The sequence below is a fragment of the Malaclemys terrapin genome, chromosome 2, assembly GCF_027887155.1.
Source record: "Malaclemys terrapin pileata isolate rMalTer1 chromosome 2, rMalTer1.hap1, whole genome shotgun sequence".
Taxonomy (NCBI): domain Eukaryota; kingdom Metazoa; phylum Chordata; order Testudines; family Emydidae; genus Malaclemys; species Malaclemys terrapin.
In genome coordinates this window covers 78,927,891-78,953,191 of record NC_071506.1, presented here as the reverse complement: position 1 = coordinate 78,953,191, position 25,301 = coordinate 78,927,891, and the positions used below count along the sequence as shown (strand labels likewise).

General features: G+C 43.1%; 1 protein-coding gene across 1 annotated transcript; it reads left to right on the top strand.

The window, feature by feature from the left end:
- The first annotated feature begins 8,017 nt into the window (after positions 1 to 8,017).
- PSMA8 (proteasome 20S subunit alpha 8) lies at positions 8,018 to 24,313 on the top strand. The gene is made up of 7 exons (XM_054018410.1): positions 8,018 to 8,517; positions 13,952 to 14,078; positions 16,346 to 16,470; positions 19,967 to 20,089; positions 21,231 to 21,350; positions 21,451 to 21,513; positions 23,789 to 24,313. Exons 1-7 carry the CDS (start codon positions 8,416 to 8,418, stop codon positions 23,876 to 23,878), a joined length of 750 nt encoding a protein of 249 aa, XP_053874385.1. The 5' UTR covers positions 8,018 to 8,415; the 3' UTR covers positions 23,879 to 24,313.
- Positions 24,314 to 25,301: the final 988 nt, after the last annotated feature.

Below are 25,301 nucleotides of genomic sequence, written 5' to 3'. Positions count from 1 at the left end.
GTGATGGATCACTTATTATAAGGTACATTCCCCCCTGTCTTTCACTCTTCTTTCCAGAGCCACGGGGAGAGAGGGTGTTCTCTGGAGGCAAGTCTCAAGGACAACAAAGAGAAAGCTTCTTACTGAAACTAAGTCAATGGCAAGTCAGAGATGGTTAGTCCCTTCATGATTGGGCCCAAACACCTCATTGCATTGTACTTGATTCATTTTACTTTTGGAGAAACAGAAATCTATAATCTATGCTGATTCTGGCAATGAGTCCAGTCTCCCAACAACAGTACTGCCTACCAAGGATTCTCCTGAAAAAAGGACTGCAATATCCAGCCCTCTGTATTAGCTCTATTTCAAGAGCTTACCCAGAACAAAAGAGGAGCCAGACCAGAAGAGGGACCTGGAAAAATTCTCTTTCATAATAAGGCAAACATAAAGCTGCTTGGTCATTGTAACACCCTCATTTTCAAGGTTACAAGGCTGACAATCAGAGTTAGCCAAAGAGAATTTCAAGGCGATTCCACCTGCTTGTGCCTATTTGGACATAATTGGATGGGAAGGAAATAAGTAATTAGGGGTTTGTTCTCTAGATTTTGTTTTGGTAACTAGGTGTATTTAGATCTTTATAATAGAGCAAGAGCTTGTGTGTGAGGCTTTCTTCAGGTGAGACTATTTTCTCATCCTATTAAGAAAGATTTTAAAACACACAATATTACCCCAGAACAACTGCCACAAATTCTAAGGGAGTAATAGAAAATTAAGCAGCAAATGCTGGTAGCTGTGAAAGAAAAAGAAAAAGACAGAAAGATCTTTAGTGTCTCCCCAGTCTAACTGGGCTAGGCTGTGATCCTACTGTGACGGGTTCGGTCACAGATACCCCCTTGGGACTGTCACCTGATGTGCTGGAATTACCTCCAAGCCCGTTTACCCTGCCTTGTTGACCAGACACGCTAGCCTGCTGCAACACAGCCCCAGGGTCTGAACCACTCCCCCAAAGCTGCAGGCTTTAACTAAAAACCACTCAGCAGGTTACCTATCTCCAGCACCCAGACACCCAGTTCCCAATGGGATGAAAAACCCCAAATAAATCCATTTTACTCTCTACAAAGCTAATACAGGGTAAACTCATGAATTGTCCACCCTCTAGAACACTGATAGAGAAATATGCACAGCTGTTTGCTCCCCCAGGTATTAATCACTTACTCTGGGTTAATTAATAAACAAAAGTGATTTTATTAAGTATAAAAAGTAGGCTTTAAGTGGTTTCAAGTAATAACAAACAAAACAAAGTAAGTCACCAAGCAAAAACACGCAAAAACACTCACTGCCACTACCCTCTGGGGCCCTTTAAATTGCCACCCGAGCCCCGCTGCTGGAGCCCTGGGGTAGCGGCAGTGGGGCTCTGGCAGTGATTTAAAGGGCCAGGGGCTCCTGGCTGCCGCTACTGCAGCGGAGCCCCGGGCCCTTTAAAGCTCCGCCTAAAGCCCGGGCCGCGGGGTAGTGGCGGCAGCTGGGAGCCCCCTCAGATGGTGATTTAAAGTGCCCGGGGCTCCGCTGCGGTAGCGGCAGCTGGAGCCCTGGGCCCTTTAAATCACCCCCAGGGCTCCCAGCTGCCTCTGCAGCTGGTAGCTCAGGGGTGATTAAAGGGCCCAGGGCTCCCAGCTGCTGCTACCACAGCCCTAGCCTTGGGCCCTTTAAATCCTGATTTAAAGCACCTGAGGATTTAAAGGCCCCGCCTCTTCCGGTTGAGGCCCCACCCCTCCTAAGGACTCTGGAGTACCAGTAAGTCCTTTAAGTTACACCTCTACCTCGATATAACGCTGTCCTCGGGAGCCAAAAAATGTTACCGCGTTACAGGTGAAACTGCATTATATCGAACTTGCTTTGATCCACCGGTGTCACCGGTGCAGTCCCCCCACCCCCCCGGAGCTCTGCTTTACCGCGTTATATCCAAATTCGTGTTCTATCGGGTCACGTTATATCGGGGTAGAGGTGTACTTTCACCCCTGATCTCAGAGTTATATTTCATATTTCTAGTTTCAGATACAAGAATGATACATGAATACAAATAGGATGAACACACACAGTAGATTATAAGCTTTGTAATGATACATTACAAGAGACCTTTTGCATAAAGCATACTCCAGTTACATCATATTTACACTTATAAGCATATTTCCATAAACATATGGAGTGCAATGTCACACCTGCAACTAGATCTGCTGGTGCAGTGACCTCACTGGGGTTCCTCACAAGTGCATAGGTCCATGCTAGTGAATCCCGTTGTAAAATAGTGTAGATGATTGTAAAATCACAAATGGTGTGGAGAAAGTGAATAAGGAAATGTTATTTACTCCTTCACATAACACAAGAACCAGGGGTCACCCAATGAAGTTAATAGGCAGCAGGTTTAAGACAAATAAAAAGTACTTTTGCACACAATGCACAGTCCACCTGTGGAACTCATTGCCAAGGGATGTTGTGAAGGCCAAAATGATAACCGGATTCAAAAAAGAATTAGATAAGTTCATAGAGGATAGGTTCATCAATGGGTATTAGCCAGGGTAGTCAGGGATGCATCCCCATGCTCTAGGTATCCCTAGCCTCTGACTGCCAAAAGCTGGGATTGGACAACAGGGTATGGATCACTTGATAAATGCTCTGTTCTGTTCATTCCTTCTGAAGTACCTGCCATTGGCCACTGTCAGAAGACAGGATAGTGGGCTAGATGGACCATTGGTCTGAGCCGATATGGCCATTCTTATAGGGCCTGCATTTTGACTTTTGCCTACTTGAACAGTTGAATTTTAAACATAAGTCTTTAATTATTTATTTATTTTAATTAATTAAATTAAATGTTTATTTAATTAAAAACTTTCCTTTGTTAAACATATATAGTGTGCTGTAGGACGGGCTGCTACCCAGGTATCTCCAGGTCTGTTTTTCTCTTCCGGAGGCCCCAATAATTCTATTCAAACATTGCAAGTATAAATAGCTCACAGGGTTCATTACAAAAAAGAAAAAAGCCCTGTGCATACACCTCTACCCCGATATAACACGAATTCGGATATAACACGGTAAAGCAGCGCTCCGGGGGGGCGGGGCTGCGCACGCCGGTGGATCAAAGCAAGTTCGATATAATGCGGTTTCACCTATAATGTGGTAAGATTTTTTGGCTCCCAAGGACAGCGTTATATTGAGGTAGAGGTGTATACACCATAACAGAAGTCCCACAACCATAATCCAGAATTCTCCAACTCAGTCCAAGTAGTACATTCAGTCTTTCAAGTCTGCACAGTCCATCAACACACTAAATACAACTCTCTTTAGACTCCCTGAGACCTCTCACAATGTGTCACTCCAAGCCCTCCAGCTGAGGCAATTCTCCATCCTGTTACATTCTCACATTTGGTTCTAGTAACCCAGAGACATGGGCAGGCTCACCCCTCCATCACTCCCCAGTCTTCAGCTCTCTCTGCTTCAGCTCAGACTGGAGCGAAAATGGGCCAGTACGTTGTACCGGTAAGAAGCCAGTACCGGCCCATACGCAGCCCACGCTAAAGCATCTGGAGCCCCAGGCAGCGAGGGCCAGGAAGCGCGGGTAGGCTGGCTGGGGGAGGCTGATCCCCCCAGCCCTGCCCCTTCCGCCTGAGGCTCCACTCCTTCCACCCGAGGCCCCGTCCCTTCCAAGGGATGGAGCCGGCCCCTATACCTGTAAGAATTTAATATTACTTTCACCCCTGGCTCAGACATCCCCCTATGCAGCACTCAGCCCTCTCTAGCCATGGCTGTTAGGCCAGGGAAATTTGTAGGTGACCTCCACTCGACTTTCCACCACCTGCCTGCCTTCACCAGCCTGATCTAGCTCTGCTGCTCAAGTAGGGCACATTCAGTGCTCCCTCCTTCAGGTATATCCCCTCCCTGCAGCTCTCAGCCCATGTCTTATGCTGAGCACACACTGTACTTCTCTAGAAACCCCCAGCTTGCTCCTTGAACTCTAGGTTCTGCACTCTCTGTAGTCTTACTGTTCTCCCTCATTTATAACTCCTAGGGGCAGCCCCATCCTCCTTATTCCATCAAACTAGGGAGGACTTGGACTGGAACAGGAGCGGTGGGCCCAATTTCATTTAAGGGGCCAGCTACCCTGTTACCAAGCACTACATTGGCTGGGGGAAACTGCCTTCAACTGTGGTGTGGTTTGACTCTTATGGTGCTTTTTACTTCATAAAAGAAATTATATCAAGAGGGGAAAGTTGTTTTGAACTTGTTCTATTTATTGACTAGTTACTTCTTGCCTGGTTCTTTCAATTTTGACATTTATGCCTTGCATTGGCCATTATGTGGAATATTAATAAAGAGTAACACTTGAAATATGAGCCTCTATGTCCTGATATAAAATGAACTACCCAAACCATATTGCACATTACAAAGATACTGGTGTCTATGCCATCTTCCAGAGAGACAATTACAAAACCAGAGAAAAATCATTGTGATGCTAAATTTTGATTCTAGTATCTGACATGTTAGTTTGCAAATATAAATACTTAGAATAAGAAATGCATGTCATGTTCAACAGTCAGCACAAATGGGAACAAGCAGGGCTGCAGCCGTGAGAAAATCTTTCAGAGCCTTGATTTTATTCTTCAAAGGGGAATCTCCTGCTAGTAGGAATGTATGCTGTAAATAAAAAAAATATATAACACTGTCTAATCTAACTCCCCTTAGAGCTGAAAGTTCTATAAAAATTCCTAAAGGTTAACATTTTCTTTCAGGACAAGTAAGGCAGAGTATTACAGTGCAGTGACTTTTTCACTTCTGTGTGTTAATACAGCAAATCAGAAAAGGTACACATGGGATGGCATCTGCTACCAAGTACTGCTGTAGCAAGGTCTTGGTGACTTGCTTCCTCCTTTGAAAAACAATAACGCTGTCACAGAGAAGCCTTTCCTGCAGAAATGGCTCCAGGCACCCTTTCCCCTTTATGAGCTATCATTGGCCTTCTGAAGAATCATCACCATTAACAAGAGAGGAACAAACTTTGAATTACCACAGGACGTGATTCCTGCTTTGCCAGCACTCATCAGCAATATGCAGCTGCAAGATGGAGTCAGAATGATACCAGATATAAGTTTTCTGTCAGAGGGCCTGATCCTGAATGCAGAGCATCTGCAATTCCCACTAAAGCTGAGTATCACCATCACCAAAAACACTATGATCAAGATTCAGAAAGGGAGCACAGCTCATTTCTTATGATCTTATGAGTATTGGTAAAAATTAAGAATTCACAAAGCTTTTATGCAGGTTTGTATTGGCTTACAGGGAAATCTCCCAGGAAGCCTCAGGACTTGGAGACCCCAAAACCCATCCATTAACTGGGAGATAAAAACAGATCCCATTAATCTATGCGTCTGGGTTTTTACTGGCAGGGGGTTCAGATCCAACAGAACTTGGATCCAAAGATGTATCTTGGGGGAGGAGCATGACCACTGGAGAAGCATGGAGCCAGGAGGGCGTAGGCCCTCTGTTGTTTCATATGTGTGAATTTAGCATGTTATTGTGTTATGCATTATGAGGCATGATCTGAGATGCCCCATAATGCATACTATGTTAGCATACCAAACTCAAATACTAGAGGTAGCAAATGACAGGAGGGCAATGTATGAGGCTTACCTCTGAGGCACCAAAATATCACAACATGAAGCAGCTGCAGTGACACTTCCAACCCCCTTATCTGAGGGAAAAAAGATTGTCCCCCACACCCCTGACCTCTATAAATGGTAATGGTGATGATTGGATAGATCTCCCCACTGTCCACATCATCCTTGCAGATCCCTCTTCTCTCTTTATCCTGGAAGTTCTTGCCTCCCAGTCTGAGGCTGCTTTCATGGTTTAACTCTATCCTATTTGTTTGACCTTTTGGTTTTCTACTCTTCAATCCACTTTATTTATTTATATTCTCTTTATATTACTTTTATTTTAATCTCAGAAGGATAATCAGACCTGTATAGTATTATGGGTATTTTCACACTGTGCTCTTTAGTTATGGAACTTAATTTATTTATACACTACAATCTCAGAATCACCGTATATTATTTTTAGGAGAGGATCTTCAATAAATCTATTTCATTTGATAATAAATGACCAGTAATAAATGGTACAATGAAACACAAAAGCAAGGAATACATAGCTGTGTTTGATCAAAAATAGATTGCAGAGTTGGTTTTGTCAGCATTAATAATCATTGGTGCCATTTCTCTTATATAATGCCTTGGTGACAAAAAAAGCACAGAAAAGAAAAGAAACAATATACGGTATTCATAATTCTGCAGATATGCTCTGAGTATTACTGTTCTTGAAAGCAGTTTAGAAAATCCTGCTCTGTAACTAAAATCTTGAAATGCTGAACGTACATTTATTATTTTCCACTTTAGAAGTCTGTAGATCACTTTATTTCCCATTTTCATTATTTATTTATAAAAAATTCTCAGTATTAATTATTATGAACCCGATCCTGCAGTCAGATCTGCACAGATGGATAAAATTGCACAATTAGGGTATAAAATGTTATCCTTAGTTATAAGTGACTGAAAATAGGGGAGTTTATGAAGGATTATAACAGGGATCCTTTCCTTCTCAGCCCTCCCTATACACAATATCCAGAGGTTCACTCTCAACCTGAATCTAGAAGTGCAATATATTCACATGTAACAAGCTTTAAAAAGGAACCAAAAAAGACTTACATAGCATAATCATATCCCATCAAAATCAGTGCTGTGCCCCTTCTCCTTGACCTAGCCTTTGATACCCCGCCCATTTGGTCCAATCCAGCAAGTGATGAGATGGCACGAGGATGAAGTAATTTAAGTCAATGGAGCTCCACCAGGGCACAGGATTCATTGTAGGACTGAAGTCAAAGATTCTGAAAATGCAAACACTTATGCCTGTGCTTAACTTTACTGCTAGCTGTAGTCCTGTTTTCAATGGCACTGAAGTTAAGCTTAGGCATAAGTGTTTGCAGGATCAGGGCCAAAGTTAGTAAAAATAGCTAGAATATTTACAAATTTATCTTTTCCTTTCTCTGGCCCAAGTTTCCAGCCTGGACTGCACAAATACTTCTAATATGCAAGCAGGTGAAATGGTGGGCTTTCTAAAAGATGCCACACAAAAACAAGCTGTATTTCTTTAAATATTTTTTCTTTTCAAGCAATGTCTCCTTTAAAATAATAATGTAGCGCTTTTTAATCTTTAGATCTCAACATGCTTTACAAGATAGGTCAGTATCATTATCCCCATTTCACAGGTGGAGAAACTGAGGCACCGAGAAGTGAAGTGACCTGCCCAAGGTCACCAAGCAGACCAGTGGGAGACCCAGGAATTGAACCAAGGTCTCCTAAGTCCCAGTCTGGTGCCCTTGTTTGCAGATTTTCAAGCAACACTATCAAAGTGTTAATGCAAAATGCAAATATTGGCCTCAATCCTACAACTGGAAAAACAAGGTTCCCAATGGGTATGGGGCTCTGACTCTGCAGTTCCAGCTGGAGGACTGGGGTAGCGTCAGTACGTTTTGGGAATGGTTGGGAGGAGGTGTTTGCTCGTATATGGTACTTGTGCATATGGGAAAGCTACTGACAAGAGCATTGTGGTGGGGTCGGGGAACTGGGGATACATTTCTTAACTCCATTGAAATGCATAGGACTACAGAGGAATAGACTTTTTTAATGGGAAGGGGGACTCTAGAGTTAAAAAGGAACAGAACAGCTGCTGAAGATCACTCTAATGAGGAGCCAAAGTTGGTTAGGTGATCGCTTTCCTCATTGGCTCTCCGGCTGGAGAATAAGCCAAGCCTCTAGGCTGCCTAGGGCTCTTCCTGGGGTGACAATCAAAGCTGTTCCCTGTCTCTGATCTCCGGGGGCCAGCCGCACTCCAACCACCCTGCAGCCTCTAACTCCCTGGCAGCTTTTGTCCCATGATTACACGCGTCCACTTGTAACGAAGCGACACTCCAGTCTCCTCCCCCCAGTGTTTCCGTGGCTGGTTTGTGCAGTCCTGAATGCCTGGGGGCTCTTGGCTATCCAGGCCTGGGGGCGAGGAGAGCTCTGAGGAGGGAAAGGCTCGTTTACTCTCCATAGATCCGGGACCTGTGTCCTCCCTCTGAGGACAAAGGGGCACGCTCAGGCCCTGGCAGCGTCAGGCCGTCTAAGTGTTAGGGCTGCCTCCAGCAGCGAGCCTGCCTGCGCCCTCCGCGCCAGGGCAGCCCCCAGAGCTCCTCTCCCGGCGGCTGGCGCGCTCCCTAGGCAGCCCCCTGCCGGCCGGCTCCGGAACAGCAGCCAGCCCGGCAGGCAGGGAGGGGTCTCTCGCCCGGAGCAGCAGGTGCGCGGAGCGGGAGCGGCGGCCGGGGCGTCCCCAGCGCGCCGCAGGAGGAGCATGGCTGCCCGCTATGACCGCGCCATCACCGTGTTCTCCCCGGACGGGCACCTCTTCCAAGTGGAGTACGCCCAGGAGGCCGTGAAGAAGGGCTCCACGGCTGTGAGTGCGCCCTGTGCAGCCGGTCCCCCGGGCAGCGCCCGCCCTGCCTCCCCTGCGCCTTCCAGCAGGGAAGAGACAGCCCCTGGCACTGACCTGCCCGGAGAGGGAGGGAGGGTGGGGGAGGAAGGAAAGGAGGCTCTTCATCTCCTCAGGGTGTGATAGGGAGAGACCCCCATGGGGAGGGGCTGGAGAAAAGAGAGACTCTCCTCTCCCAGAGAGACTCCTCCGTGTGGGGCTGGGATACGGACAGGGCTGGTGCTACCATTTAGGCAAACTAGGCGGTTGCCTAGGGCACCAAGATTTGGGGATGCCAAAAAGCGGTGCCCCCAGTTTTTTTTTACATCGTTCCTACGCCTCCTCCTCGAGCGCGCTGTCGCTGCTCCACTTCTCCCGCCCCCCAGGCTTGCGGTGCCAATCAGCTGTTTGGCACCGCAAGCCTGGGAGGGGAGGAGAATTAGAGTGGGGCGGCGTGCTTGGGGAGGAGGCGGAGCTGGGGTGGGGAGCTATCGTGGGGGGGGTGCCTCAAGGCAGGGCGGGGGGAAGCTGCCGCAGGGCTGGGGGGGGGAGGGGCACAAGGCGAAACTTCCTTGCACCGGCCCTGGATATCGAGACACTCCCTCATAGGGGCTGTGATAGAGGAGACACTTCCAGGGGCCATCAGAGGGAGAGACTCACTCACCCATGGGGTGGGACTGGGCTAGAGAGAGACTCCCTTATCAGGGAGAGTTATGGTTTTGTTCGCCTATTGGAGCGACACGACACACATTGATGGTGTGACCAACTGCCCCAAGTACATACCAAGAGACTGTCCCAAACCATGAGGATAAAGGAGCTGGAGGCTCCCTCCTGGCATCAGATATTGAGTCTCACCATCCCTGCTTGGGATGGAGGATGTTGTTTTGGTGTGTTTCAAAGTGACATTTACCTTCAGGAGTCTTGTGCCATTTAAAAAACAAACAACAAAGGCCTCTCCATCAGATTTTCCCCAGAGCTCATGATACCAGCCCTGGTTGGTTTGCGGCAGAAAGAGAGCTTTTTAATAGAAGCCAGTAACTTCACAGCAGTGACCCCCACTAAAAAAATGAAGGAAAAAAGTGCCTCTACAGGTGTAGTAAACTAGGAGATGCCCAAACTGCCTAGCTCTGGAACCCATGTGAGCAATTTGCCAGGAGCCCAAGTGGCATTCCAAATATGCATAAAACAGAACAGACAGCTGCGTTGTCTGTAATATGCAAAGGTGTGGCCTGCAGGGTTGATTGGTTGTAGCACACTATCCTCTGGCTTGATCTGTGTTGTGGCATTGAACATATAGACATACAGGAGATGCAGGCTTAGGTAATGACAAGAAAATGTTGATTCAGGTATCCCACTCACAGAATAGGTGACTCCTTGCCTAGTTCATGATTGCCTAGAAGGAACTGCTTACACACTTACAGGATCATGCAGAAAGGTCACAGAAAAGTCAAGCTCTAAAAGAGACAGACCTCCTATGGCGTACTCCCAAATAGACCTTCACTACGCACAATCTGACCTGTTGCCACTTGCATCAAGATAGAAAATTGCATGTTAGAACTTGTAGTTTTCAGGTTGCATGTGTGTATTAAGGTGTAATATGGCTATGTTGTAGAACCACATGACACACATTTTAACCACCGTGCAAAAAAGTTAGTTAAAAAACAAGGAAAAAAATAAGTGGGATGATTTTAGTGTTTACTTTGTTTAAAGAAACTGCAATTTTTTCCTGCTAACTCCATGTTTAGATCCATTCTATAAGAAAATTTAAAGTATGGCTCTACTCTGAACAATTATTCTGTAAAACTACCATTTTGACATTCTGTAATTGTCTGTCTCTTGTGCACTTCCATCTAGTGTTAGCTCAGCTTACAAGTAAAACAATTATTTTTCTTATTGCCAGCTCTGGAAGTTTTAGTCTGAAAGTCAAGTTGGGTTCTTTCTGGGTATCATATTATCACCAGTATAAAAATTATACAATTAGAGCTTGATTAGTAATTTTGTTGATGTGGATGGCAAGGCGGGATCATTCCCAGGTTACTTGCACACCTATAGTGACTCAGCTGTGCTAGCAGGAGTAAAAAAAGTAGTATTTTTATAAATAATGTAAATAGATATAACTGAAGAAGAAGAAGACATTTAATGTAATCATTTTTTTTACCATAACTGCACTTTAATAATCTTTTAGATTTGTAGGGGAAAACCTTTTTGTGACCCAAACAACATATCAAAATAGAATCCTTTTTATCTCCCAGTGTTTAGAAAATTGTGTGCGCGTGCGCACACACACACACACACTCCTTAATCCTGCAAGAAGTTGTGCACAAGTAGACCTCACTGACATAGATGCAGGGGTTTGCTTGCATAGAATAGTTTGCAGGACTGGGACCTTAAAATCAAGATTAAAAGGTACAATGTGGAGAAGATGGAAATGTCATAAGAAATCATCTACAGAAAACTCCCGGACTAATTAAAATGTCTTGGGAAGCTGCAACAAATAGAATTGATGGACATACTGTCACTTTTTAAAGGATAGGCGTTTTAACAGTGGGCATTTTTAAGATGTAGTGAAGGTATGAGACCACTGGGTATATCTTTGCTAAACATTCTAAAACTCCAGCTTATATCTCCGTATGTGTGTAATGCTTCCGACATTCGATATTGTGACCTTTTACCTCACGTGAAGTTGAGCTATATTTGTGTCTAAGGGTGACACAAAATGTCAGGAGAAGCTTGTCATTGGTTAGAATGCAATAAAGGTTTAGTTTTGGGAAGGTGGTAGGGGGGATGATATTGGAATGCTTGTCACTAGTTAGTAAGTTGTGACATGTAAGGGACATGAGGTTTGGGGCACTTTGCACTCTGAGGTGCTTTTCTTGGGTGCCAGTGGGAGACGGGAGCTTCCTTCTGGGATTGAGGCATCTCCATGATTTCTGCTTGCCTTTCCCCACCCCACTTCCTCCAAAAAAAAAAAAGAAAGGAGAGAGTATTTCTTCTGTTTGTTTGTCCTCCCCTTCCGGGGTAGTGGTACTGTTTTTTGGAAGCTCTGTCTTGGAGGCGTGGATGTCTGTGAGCTCTCTGATTCTATTTTGGGACCTAGCAGCTCCTAAACTCTGTTTCTCTGCACACCCTACTCTATCTTCAATTAATTTTCACCTTCAGATGCTCTTGGGGGGAATTCTGCACCACAGCGCATGTGCAGAATTCATTTCCCCGCAGATATCTTTGCTTTCCCGCAGAAAAGTGATTTTCTGACAGGAAAGCAAAAGGAAGCTGCAAGAGAAGTCACACACCACTCCCTAGCTGCTTGGGTACATCATTTCAGGCACTCGGAGCAGCCAACGGAGCGGTAAATCACCACAAATTTGGGGACACCCCAACTAATGGCTCCTACCCTGAGCCGGGATCAGCTGCTAATCCCGGCTGGGCTGGAGGCAGTAGAGAACGGGATTTCCTCTTCCCCTGCAAGTGGCTGGGGCTGTGTCAGACCCACCCCCCAGAAGCCTCTCCCAGCTGCAGGAAGTTCAGCATCCTCCCCTGCTTCCTGCCCCCATTGCTCCTCAGCTGTGGGTGGAGGGGTCACTGTACAGGGAGCTGCTCCCCCATCCGCCCAGGCTACATGTATCCGGACCCAGGGCTTTGGAGCTGTGCTTTGGCTCCGCTCCAGCTCTAGGCAAAAACCTGCAGCTCCACGGCTCCAGAGCTGCTCCGCGTTCCAGCTCCGGGCTCCGCTCCAAAGCCCTGTCTGAACTTTTCATACCCAGACACCCCCACCAAGCCTCGTCCTGTACACCCAGAACCTCACTAGCACTCCATACCTGAGCCCCACCACATTGAACTTCAACCCAGGATTCTGGAGCCCCCTGCACCCAGGCCCCCTGCCTCCGGACCCCCATCCCTGCACCCAGACCACCCCCCACTGAGTTCCCTGCACTCAACCCTCCACTCTGAGGAGCCCCACCTCCCTGAGCCCCCATGTCCAGACCCTCACCCCACCAACCCCCAACTAGCTGCACCCAGACCCCACCCCACCAAGCCCTACTCTTGCAGCACGGGACTCCCCTGCTGAGACCCCCACACCCAGACCCCTCTGCTGAGCCCCAACCACTTTCACCTGGAAGCCCCTGCAGAGTCCCATTGCCCCTGCACCTGGAACCACCCCAATGAGCCTCTGTGCATCCAGATCCCCCGACACCTAGACCCCCCACTGAGCTGCCTGCACCCAGATTGTCCACAGAGAATCCTCTCATCCCACACCTGGATCCCCTCCACACTTGGATCCTGCCTGGTTGAGCCTGTCTGCCTCGCGCCTGGTGCAAAGGGACAGGGCCCTAGGGTATTTCTGGGGCAGGCCCAGGCCTTGTGCTGCGTCAGGTTCGGATGCAGCCTCACCACTGAGTCTGTGTCCCGGGAGGCTGAAGGGTGATCTCTCACCTTTGTGCAGTCAGTGGCCTGTGTTCCCCACTGCCGTGCTGGAGCCTCTGCCTTTATTTATTGACAAATAAAACTTGCAGAATTTTAAAATATTGCACGCAGAATTTTTAATTTTTTAGTGCAGAATGCCCTCAGGAGTATTTAGAGCACTTTGAAGTCTGACAGTGATTCAGTCATCCAGGGAATAAGTTTTGGTTCGAATGGGGAGAAAATACCAAGTAATAAATAAAAAAAACATAGAAACAAAGTTCTCATACACTATTGAGATGTTGAAAATTGTCTCCGCTATTACAATAATATCAGCCTTTGTTGCCCATCTCTCTATTCTGCCCCTTATGCATGGTTGGAACTTCCTGTAAACATCCACAAAGTACATCTTTATCCTTTTAAAAACCCCTCCTTAAAACTCTCCTTTGCCATGATGCCTACAAAAAAATCTTGACATCAGTTAGGCAGCTGGCGTGCTGATACCACAGGCTATCATGCTGCAATATTACCTCATTGGTTCCTTCTGCTCCTCTATCTGTCTGACCATATTCACCTCTTGTAACTTGTCTTATACTTAGATTGTAAATTCTTTGGGTAGTGATTGTCTTTTTGTTCTGGGATTATACAGCACCTACTACAGTGAGATGCTAGTCTGTGACTGGGACTCCTAGGTGCTACTTCAGTACAAATAATAAATAAGACATTCACAGCTTCTCACTATGGCAGCATACCCACCCTACCATTTTCATTTCTAACAGAGGGTCAAATATTATTGTTTATTACTTATTGAGTACCATCACCGTGGAGACTGTAACAGTCTAAGGCTCTTATTCTGCAAAGAATTAGGCATATACATAATTTCATTCTCATAGCTTCAGGGCTTAAATGTAAAGGTTTATTCTTACCCTGAGTACCATAATATCTTCATTATATTGTTAATGATGAAAACATTTCTGTTTCTAAAGTTTAATTATTTTATTTTTTTATGATGACTTAACAGGTTGGAATTCGAGGGCTGGACATAGTTGTATTGGGGGTAGAGAGAAAGTCTGTTGCCAAACTTCAGGAAGAAAGAACTGTGAGAAAGATTTGTGCACTTGATGATCATGTCTGCATGGCTTTTGCAGGTATTGGTTATAGAGTTATTGCTCTATGGAGCATCTTATTGCAGATATATGTTGTGCAAGAGGCCTTTAAAGACCTGTTCCTGGATTTAAGAAAAAATATTACTGAGGTGGTCAAGATAGTTCAGGAGACTGGTAAGACTTTTGCTTTTACATCATAGGTTTGAATGTAGTGACCAGAAATCACTGCCTAATGGAGTTTTTTTTCTGTGGCTGGTGGGAAATAATTTGGTCTTTTAGAAAATTCTGAACATTCTGAACATTTAGGGATTTTTGATTGACCGTTTCCTTTTTTCCCTTCTTGCTCAGATAGATATATAGATCATTAGCAGTGTTGGGGCCAGTTGGAGCAGCAAGCTGCCTGTAGACTGGCTGCAATAGCCTTAAACAGACCAAGAGAGAAGAGAACACTGTACCTGTGACTCCATCCCCAGAAAAAGAAATTGGGGTAATATTGGGGAAAACCCCACAAATACAGGAGAGACATTATGGGACTGGAAAAGCACACCCATTCCATTCTTCTTCACCGTGTCTGCCCCTGGAATCACTTTCTGAGGGTAGGGAGAGAAATACCCTCCCAGGCAACTGGTGTGGGGGGAAGGAGCACTTGTGAACACCTGCTGCCCCACCCAAGGAGTAGCTTGGGGGGCATTTAGACAAACATCCCCTTTCAGAAAAGGTTGGGGGAAGAAGAACTCAGCAGTTTGTTTATGTGTTTGCAGTTTCCCATTCCCTCCTTATCACTGCTTGCAGGGAGAGAGAAGAGAGGTGACCATAGAGAGACCCTAGACCTCCTCTTTTTAGGCTGTGGTGGTGCTCCTTTCAGCTCTCCCTTCCCTTGTTTATTTTAGGGCTACTGTAGTTTCTACAGCCTGCTTCTGCTAGGCCTGAGTGCCTCTGCTAATTATGTATGAATCTGTCTGAACAGGGGTGAGACTTCTACCCGCAGAATAGAAGGAAAAGGAAAGGATCAGCTAGGGGTCCTTAAATGTTCAAAACACATGCATGGGCATGCGTGTACATACACAGACACAGACACACACACAGCATAATTAGTCATTTACCCTTACTGTTATAAAAAGTGATAAATTAATAAAACTGCTAGGGTTTTTATGAAAGATTCAGCAAGAACTTCCTAAGATGTCCATTTGCCTCAACAGCTCTTTAGTGCCCACCTTGCTGCACCATTTTTTGTATGAGAAAAGAAGTGTAATGTAATTAGATCCTGTAACACTTGTGCATGTGTTTAATATTAAGTACACAAGTACCCTCATTGACTGTGTTTGCAGGATTGAGGTCTGAGAAACTAGAGTGGAAAGACATTTTGAAGAGGACATAAGGGTGTATTTTATTCTAGAAGAAGGTGTAACAAATAAGTTTTTGGTTGTCACTTGACCCACTTGATAATTTAAAGATACACAGTCAACTTAAATCAAGCTTGGAGGAGGGATAGCTCAGTGGTTTGAGTATTAGCCTGCTAAACCCAGGGTTGTGAGTTCATCCCTTGAGGGGGCCATTTAGGGAACTGGGGTAAAAATCTGTCCGGGGATTGGTCCTGCTTTGAACAGGGGGTTGGACTAGATGACCTCCTTAGGTCCCTTCAACCCTGATATTCTATGATTCTGTCTCAAAATGTCTTGCCTACTACTGTTACAGGCAACAGGGAAGATTATTATAACTAAACAAAGTAGAGAACAATGTTTTTTCAGCTTTATGTTTTTCTTTTTTCAGTTTGTTTGCTTTCGTGCAATTGACTATACTTTGTGAATGGTCAGACTCCCTTCTGTAGTCAGACTCAGACAGAGGAAAATGACTTTCACAAAGCAAGAGGGAGGGAAAAAAGTAATGTTTGTAAAAACACAAAACTTGGAAAGAGGCTCACAGCAGATGTAGTACCAGAAACTACTTTTTAACTCACTTTTTAAATGTACGAAACTTCAAGTTGTCAATATCCTTTAATGATTTGTTTTTGCTGCTAAAGCAAGTGCTCAGTAAATCCGTATTCCTTAATCTTAAAAATTTACATGTTCTGAAATGTGCATTTCTTACAAAAATGTTTATTTTAAACACTATTTTCTTAGAATAATTTGTGTTCTATTTATAGCCTGTATTTCTGTCTCTGTTAGTCAGGTTTTGAGCAAATTGGTTTTTGATACTAAAGAAAAAACTTTATTTTAATAGTATATTTCTTCATAAATGATACATGTATTGTTTGATAAAGAAAGACTATTCACTTTGTTGTAACTTATTTGATAATTATGATTATGTAGGTCTGACTGCTGATGCTAGAATAATAATTAACAGAGCCCGTGTGGAGTGTCAAAGCCATAAACTTACTGTTGAGGATCCAGTCACAGTAGAATATATAACACGCTATATAGCATCTTTAAAGCAGGTAAGTATCTTATTTAGTGTTGTTAGTTTTCCATAAGGGCCTTTAGATAACACTATTTAAAAGCAACCAAGCTGCTTCTATTTCACAGCAGTAGAAATAGAAGCCAGGTGTCAGATTGCCAGTAAAAATGGGAGCCTGGTTAAATTTTCTTCATTGGACTTTTAAGAATGTATATAGTGTTTAAAAGAAGTAATACTAGTATTTTCCACAAGGAAATAGTTTCCATTATTAGCTTTTCTGTTTGGCGGACCACCTGCAAATATCGCTCCTGCTCTACTCTCATGTGCTGTAGTCCCTTTCATACATTTCCTATCTTATTTAGAAAATATATTATTGTATAGCAAAAGTTAAGATAAAACCAATTTTAAAAAAGCTTTTTTCAGATCAGTACTAGATAGTGTGAAGGGCTGAATTTATGGTAACACTTAAATGCAGATCCTTAATCTCAAAATGTCCTTCTTTCTTCATATTAATGGAACAGTTAGGAATAGTCTCATCAATCATAAATCTATGGGGAGATGTCTGTTGAAATCTGCTAATGACAGTTAGCAGACCCATGTTTGCAATAGCTTCATATGTAAAAATATTTAAGCAATATGTTTATTTTTAAATTCCTACAATTAGTTTAGACCTAGTTGAGAATATTTTATAGTGTACCGTATTTTCCGGCGTATAAGACGACTGGGCGTATAAGACGACCCCCAACTTTTCCAGTTAAAATATAGAGTTTGGGATATACTCGCCGTATAAGACTACCCCTCTTCCAACGCACACCAAAAAAAAAATTAAAAAAACATCAGATTTGATTTCAATATGGTAATTTTAATTCAAATGCTTATGACATGCAGGTACTTAGCAGGAAAACTGTCACTTATAAACATAAGGCTGTTTGTCATCAAACATGTAAACATAAAACAGTGCAAGTGGATTAAACTTTTCCTAATTCACTCTAAAGCTGAAAGGAAGGATAAGACAATAAACCCATGGGAGCTGCCATGCTGTTTGTTTTCTAAGCTGTCAACCAAACTGGAACTGATGATGATAGGAGGAAGATAACAAACAAGAGAGAGAGAGCAAGTGCCGGGCAAGTCCCTGGCGAGTTAGCAACGCCCATCATAACTGCAAGCTACGGTATTTTTACAGGTTTTGCTGGCGTGACAGTTTCCCTTTAAAAGCCTTCAAAATCCTCCTGTTCGTCATCTGATATCATAAGTACATCAATGACATCTTGTGATACATTTGTAAGGCAGTCATCGTATGGATCGAATTCCGTATCAGATGGTGTGGTCTCAGCTTCGGCTTCCTCTTCATCTTGCCACAAGTAGTCGTCCTCCATACCATCTAATGAATTTGATATGCCACACTTCTTGAAAGACTTGATTACTGTTTCTGCATCAATATCATTCCAGGCTTTTATGACAAACTTGCACAAAACATCCAACTGTGGAGCACGCATGTTTCCTCCTTTTGTGAATGACTTTTCGCCGCTAACCATCCATTCATTCCACTGTTCTTGAATGCGATCTTTAAATGGCTTGTTTAGGCACACATCCAGTGGCTGTACCAACGATGTCAATCCTGCAGGAATAACTGCCGCATCTGTGTTTAGTCTTGCAAGCATTTGCTTGGTGCTGGGAGTTAAATGAGCCCTGAACATATCCCACACCAGTAGACTACATTTTTGAATAAGTCCACCTGGTCGCCTGCTCCATACATTATCAAGCCATAGCTTTACCCCTTCTTCATCCATCCAGCCTTTTTCATTCACATGTACAAAACAACCAACAGGGAACTTGAATTTCGGCATTGTTTTTCTTTTAAAAATAATCATTGGTCTCAGTTTGGCGCCATCAGCTGTGCATCCTAGTACCACTGTAAAACTGGACTTCTCATGTCCTGTTGTTTTAATTAAAATTGTTTTTTCACCTTTTTGATGGACAGTTTTATTTCCAACCATATCAAAATTCATTGGAGTTTCATCCATATTTCCAATACTACTTAACGCATAGCCATGTTTAGTGCGCTGTTGTATTACGTATTGATGGAAACTATTTACTTTGCTATCAAGATCTGCAGGTAATTTTGGGGCAATTTTCATCTTTTGCCTCAGTACCATATTATGCCTTCCCATGAATCTAGTACACCAGGATACAGTGGCCTTAAATCTGTTGCTGTGATCTGGGTTAGATTTGGCCCACTGAAGTGCAAACAAATGTATTTTATTTCGTGTCACTACATAACCGTTTTGGCGATGCTCATTCACCATGTCTGCTACATGTTTTTCTAGTTCTGGCCAATGTGGAGTGCCTCTTCTTAATGCACACTTACCCCTTGGCATACTCTTTTTAATGCTTTTTCATTTGCTTTCCAGTCCCGAACCATCTTTTCTGTTACTCCATATTGTCTTGCAGCAGCGCAGTTATTATGTTCCATGGCAAAGTTTACAACTTTAAGTTTGAAACTGGCTTCATATTTCTTTCTTCTTGCTGGTGGAGCCATGATGGGGTTTTGGCTGTTGGACATTTGTATACTGTACTGTATGTACTGGTGCTATACTGTATGAACAGGTACAGATACTGGTGCTGTACTGTATGTAATACCCAGTATACAACAACCAGCCAATCACGGCAAGCGATGTACCTTACCGGCGATTGGCTGGTTGTTGTATACAAAGCCTGCTTGGATTGGTCAGCTCTCCCTGCCTGCCCAGCCCTCCCTGTCTCCAAGACTATCAGAGCGGTAGCGCAAACACGCCTCTTTCACCTGTCTGGCCCGCCCTTGTATCCTATTACCTCCTTCTCTGCCTTTCAGATCTCGCACATGCGCGCCTGCGCCGCTTCACTGCAGTCCTCAGGAGCGAGATCTGAGAGGCAGAGAAGGAGGTACGGTAATAGGATACAAGGGCGGGCCAGACGGGTGAAAGAGGCGTGTTTTTCTGGGCACAGCGCCGCTCTATCTTTTTTCCATACCCCGGGCGTCCCGGACGCCTGCAGCTTGCTCCGCCCTTCACTTACACCTTCCCGGTGAGGCGCCCCCTCACCTCGTCATCGGGCGGGGATGCGGCCGCGGCCGTTTTTGAGCTCCCCCCACCATATGCGGCGACCGCAGATTCTCCAGTCCAGCTCGGAAGTTTCAGCACCTGCCCTATAAGACGACACCCGGCGTATAAGACGACCCCCGACTTTTGAGAAGATTTTCCTGGGTTAAAAAGTAGTCTTATACGCCAGAAAATACAGTACTTTGTCTCTCACTAAAAGCCAAATTCTGCTGTCAGTTACTCTTGTGCAACTTCACTAGGGTTGTAAAAGTATAACACAGAGTAGAATTTAATCCCAGAATATTTAGGAATTGCATTCTCCCAATAGTAGGTTAATAATAATCAATTATAGGTTAAATTGCTGTGTAGAGACTTTTCAGTTTTATGCTGTTTCATATGTACTAGACTGATAACATTCCATGAAGGTAAAAATGTTAAAACTGTACATCTTGTTCATAGCGCTATACACAGAGCAATGGACGTAGACCTTTTGGTATTTCTGCCTTGATTGTGGGCTTTGATGATGATGGTAGTCCCAGATTGTATCAGACAGACCCATCTGGTACATATCATTCTTGGAAGGTAAGCTCCAACTTAATTCATAAATTGTATTATCTTAGTGCAAATATTTACATAGGCAGTGTATCCCAATGAAGTCTGATGCTGCATTTTGTACTATGGATTCACATAACCAAAGAATCTGTTCCATGCTTTCAGCAGGCTAGTTACAGTTGTTTGAGCACCAAAGCTAATTTAGGGTACGTTTACACTGGAATAAAAGACCCGTGGCCCAGCCCTGGTTGGTCCAGGTCAGCTAACGTGTTGCAGGGCTACAAATTGCTGCGTACGTGTTTGGGCTCAGGCTGGAGCCGGAATTCTGGGCTCCTCCCCCCAAGCAGGGTCCCAGAGCTTGGGCTCCATCCTAAGCCCAAACATCTGCACAGCAATTTTACAACCCCAAGGCAGATGAACTGGGTTAGCTGTGGGTGTTGAATTGCTGTATAGATATACCCTTAGCCTTATAGTTAAAGAATTAGTGAATCCACAGCAAAAATAAGAATATAAATTTAAAATATTTACAACAGCAAACATGTTACATGGTGATTGCGTGTACGCTATCCCCGATTATGAGGCGATAACCTCTCCATAGTGAATGTTGAAATCAGATTCCATTATAAAGCCCTATTTCAAACTCCCCCTCTCCTTTTAAACTTTCCCATCGAAAAATGGAGGCATGGCCTGAAAATTACCATATCTACTCTGAGAGCAAAAGAAAACATAGGAGAGAAGTCTAAAGACAGTGGGTTACAGCAAGGAAGTCCTAGCGTGGTCAATTTATGGAAAAGGGGGTTCTGGTGTGAAAAAGCTTGAGAACCACTGTTCTAATATTTTCATGTCCTCAGGTATTACAAGACCTAGGACCACTAACGATGTTTTCAAAATGCTTCAAATTAACAAGGTTGATTATGCCCTTTTGTCGTCTTTCCTTAAAAACGTAAGGGCCTGGGACCATCTTGAAAATGTTGCACTGTTCCACATGGAAACAGTGAAATAAAGTCTTTGCTGCCAATATTGCAAAACCCAAATCACATGTTACATAATAATAGTGGGGGATTGCGAAATCAGTATCGTGTGAGAAATGTGTGCAGACCAAATGGGTTTGATTAGGTAAAACAAATTAATGTACATGGTGGTTAGATACATAACTATGTGTCTTCTACAGGCAAATGTAATTGGTCGCAATGCTAAAACTGTGCGTGAATTTTTGGAGAAGAATTACACAGAAGAAGCTATAGCAACTGACAAGGAAGCTATCAAATTAGCAATCAGAGCTTTGCTAGAAGTATGTAATCCAGTAGAATGCATACAATAAATGCTTTCAGAAAAGCTTGTTTTTCTTCATTTTGAAACGTACTTGTAATGATGTTTTTGTTGTATACTAGGTTGTGCAATCTGGTGGAAAAAACATTGAACTTGCAATAATAAGGAGAAACCAACCACTGCAGGTATGAGTTATTGATTACATAGGCCTAAAACGATAATTCCTATGCAGAATCTTTTGACAAAAATTATACCAGTTTACACCTGTGCATTTCAACTGGATGTAAGTGTCCCTAACATCTGGTAAAACAATATTATGTGACTTCTGTTGTGTCTCTGTAGATTGATGATGCTGTGAGATATATAGTAACTGCTGATCATTTATATTGTACTATAAGAAGCTGTGTTGGGAACATTCAGTGCAGGAAACAGTTCTGGGAAAGCATATCAAAACATACTTTTCTATATTGTGTGTGGGAGACATTTTTACGTAGTTTACATGGCAAGACTCATAGTAAATTTTGATATTGTACAGTTCTAAAAAAGCATTTTTGCAATTTAATATTTCTGGCAAACATTTTGTGACCCCTTTTTGTAGCTGCTATTACAGTGGAAAAGACAGATGCCAGGCATGACAATTAAAAAATAAGATTTCCATAGAGTATTTCCCATCTTTTGGAATAAACAACTCCATTCGTCTGCATACATTACCCCCATAATAGATAAGTGTACGTAATCTCTTTAAGCAATTTTAACTGTTTGAGTTGTCTGGAATTTTAGTAAGATATGATATTTAGTCCTCAGTCCCAAATGATACAATATTCCAAAGAAATTCTAACTTTTCATTATTTCTGCTGCATCTGAAAGAAGCCCAGCTCTAGAATAAATTCTTGGCAATATAGTCAAAAGATTTTGACTTATAAAGATAAATGGTGGTGTGTACACTCTTGAAATAAACGCATCTTCTACAAACTGCATTCATCATTACACCTTTAGCAATGTATCACCATTTCCTGCAGTAACACCCACATCCTGTAGACTCAAGTTCAGTAAACCTTTATGTCCATACATTGCTATCGTGAATTCTGTATGCTGAGGGTGAATCGAATGATGAATTGTTGATAGAAGATAGCGGGCTAAAAGTTTAGCCAAAATTACATATGTGCTTTATCAAAGATAGAGTGATAAGAAAGACACCCTGTTAGGACAGGTTTATTGCTATGAAGCCCTGGAGAGGTGGAGGGGATGTGAAGGTTCATCAACTCAGCAGGAGCTCCCAAGGACATTTACTTCTGGGAATACAGGAGAAATGAGGACACTGCCTAACCCTTTGAAAGAGTAGGGCATGTACTTCATAGATTGGGGTGGCCAAACTGTGACTCATGAGCCATGTGCAACTCTTCAGTTAAAGTGCGGCTCGCGGAGCCCCTCAAATCCCCCCATTCTCCACCTCTGGATGATGGGGTATGGGCTTTTCTCCAGTGTGGGGTCTCGGGGCTTCAGCCCTGTGAAGCACACCTGCCAGGGCTTGGGGCTTCAACAGGAGCAAGGCTGAAGGCGCCCCATCAGGTGCCTCACACAGGACTAAAACCCTGAGCCCCGGCAGTTGCGCCCCAGCTCTTGAACTTCTGAAGATTGTCATGTGGCTAGGAGGGTCAGTAAGGTTGGCCATCTTTGTCATAGATAAAAGTGGCCCTTAGTATTCTTCCTTCTGTTATCAGGGTGGTAGAGGCATCAAGGGAAAACATCACCCTCGCATAGACATTTTTTTCCCCCAGTCCATAAACATGGCTTCAATTCTTATATTCACTATTTTCTTTCAATGATGTTATATGGATTTCTAACACTTGTAACCAATCTGAAGGTTTGGGTAACAACATATTTATAAAGAACTAAGGGGGTTAATTAGATAAACCATTTGCCTTTAATTTCTGGTAAGAGCCTGTTAGGATTTGGTTCCAGCTGGAGGTCTGAGTGAGTGTCCAGAAAACTCATTTAAATTGCTAGTGGACAGCCCAGTAAAATGAAACCCTCACACATAATTTGACAGAATTGCCAGTCTGTACTGAAGAAGCCTAGGTTCGTGCCAGTATAGACACTAAATTACCTTCTGTTGTTTAAGTTAAAGTTGTTAGTGGAGTAGCTCACGGTACAGCTATCTCACAATATCTGGCCTGTGAATTTACTTACAAGGAAAATAATCATCCCTGGCAGTCTCTTAACCTGTCAGGTTTATAAATGCAAATCTGTATAAACACACGTCTTGACTTCAAAGAATTCACACAATTTTGATTGTCAATTTGTGCCTCAGATGGGAGCTTTTGAAACATTTTTTTTTCAACACTTCAGGAGTACATTTTGGAGCTGTGAAATGTAATTGAATTTGTGGATTAAAAAAGTGCAGATGGAATCCGTATTAGTTACACTTTATACAATTCTTTGTCCTATGTTCCATTTCAGATTTTTAGTGCAAAGGATATTGAATCACAAGTTGCAGAAATAGAGAAGGAAAAAGAAGAATCTGAAAAGAAAAAGAAGAAAAGTATTTAAATCCCAGATAAATGCTGATTGCTGCTTATTAAAATGTTTCCAAAGTTTTAACAAATACTAGCTGACCACAATATTTACAGCTGCTGAATAAACTTGTCTCTTTCATTATCAAATACTCTAGTTTTCTGAAACCTGTTACAATTACAAATGTGCTAGTCCTAATGTGCTTGTATTTACTATGGTGTGCAAACAGGCAGGTATTTGCACCTTACCATTCCTCCATTTATTTATTGTTTACATATTCAGCATTAAAAGGCATTGTCAAACTTCCTGTAAGCAAATTATCACCAAACTATTGGCACATCTCTGTACAAGATATTAAAGGTTTACAAGTGTTCAATTTTTTCTTATGTAACTTTTTGCAAGTTTGATAAGTCTGTGTTTACATACTATTACTGTTACATATGGAATTCAATAAAGTTCTGATTTATGTTTTGACCGTTTAATTTCTTGTGTTGCATTTTCCAAAGCATGTTGCACTGCTAGTCTTTCTCTATCGTAGATGGCACAACACATTGAATTGCACCACTGTTTGAATGATAGAAACACCTTTCTCCTATTAGTGGATTGTACAAGATAGTGAATGGTATTTTTCTTAATGCATTCATATTATATTTAACTTTCAAAATCTTAACTGATGAAGCCTATCATTTGTTGGACCAACTTCTGTTCTCCAACAGAAGTTGGTCCAATACAAGATATTACCACGTCCACACCCACCTTGTCTGCCTGATATCCTGGGATTGATATGGCAACAACTACATTGAATACAAAGCCTATCATGTTAGTACTGCACTGAGAATATATTTGTCACACAGTTAAACATTGCACCCGTTCTCAGGAATATTTTTTTTTAATTGAATCTCTCCTACCACTGCAACCTTTCAGTTGCCCAACTTCTCTCTCCCTACCCATTATTATTTTTCTTCCTCTCTTCCCTCCTTTACCCTCTCTCTCCCTCAGTTTCTCTCTTTACTTACTCCCCTGTCTTACTCCAACAATTCTATTCCCATTCTTCTCCTGCACTCTAACCCCAACCAGTTAGGTCCTCATGATCCCATGACCTTGCCACCTCACTGGGCCACTTTAGGGGCTGCATTGGCTGGTTATGTGTCTCTAGTGCAGCAAGAATTGCAGATATACCTCCAGGGAGGCTTTCTGCTGGTATGAGCAAGCTGCCCTGAGATACATCCACTGTCTTACCTCATGGCTAAATCAAGCTACTGGTTATTATTATTATTATTATTATTGGTAACTAAATACTTTCTAGCAAGCTCCTTAGAATATACTTTTTACCACGCATTCTTGTATTTTTAGACATTTTATATTAATGTAAAGTTCCGTTGTATTATGGCTGTTTTTATTCTATATTTATGAAGACGTGTACATTTTAAAATACTGTTTGATGTCTACAAGCCTGAAT

Coding starts and splice junctions, on each gene's coding strand:
- PSMA8 (XM_054018410.1), top strand. CDS start 8,416: ATGGCTGCCCGCTATGACCGCGCCATCACCGTGTTCTCCCCGGACGGG. Junction 20,090..21,230: donor GTACATATCATTCTTGGAAG/GTAAGCTCCAAC, acceptor TGTCTTCTACAG/GCAAATGTAATTGGTCGCAA. Junction 21,514..23,788: donor GGAGAAACCAACCACTGCAG/GTATGAGTTATT, acceptor GTTCCATTTCAG/ATTTTTAGTGCAAAGGATAT.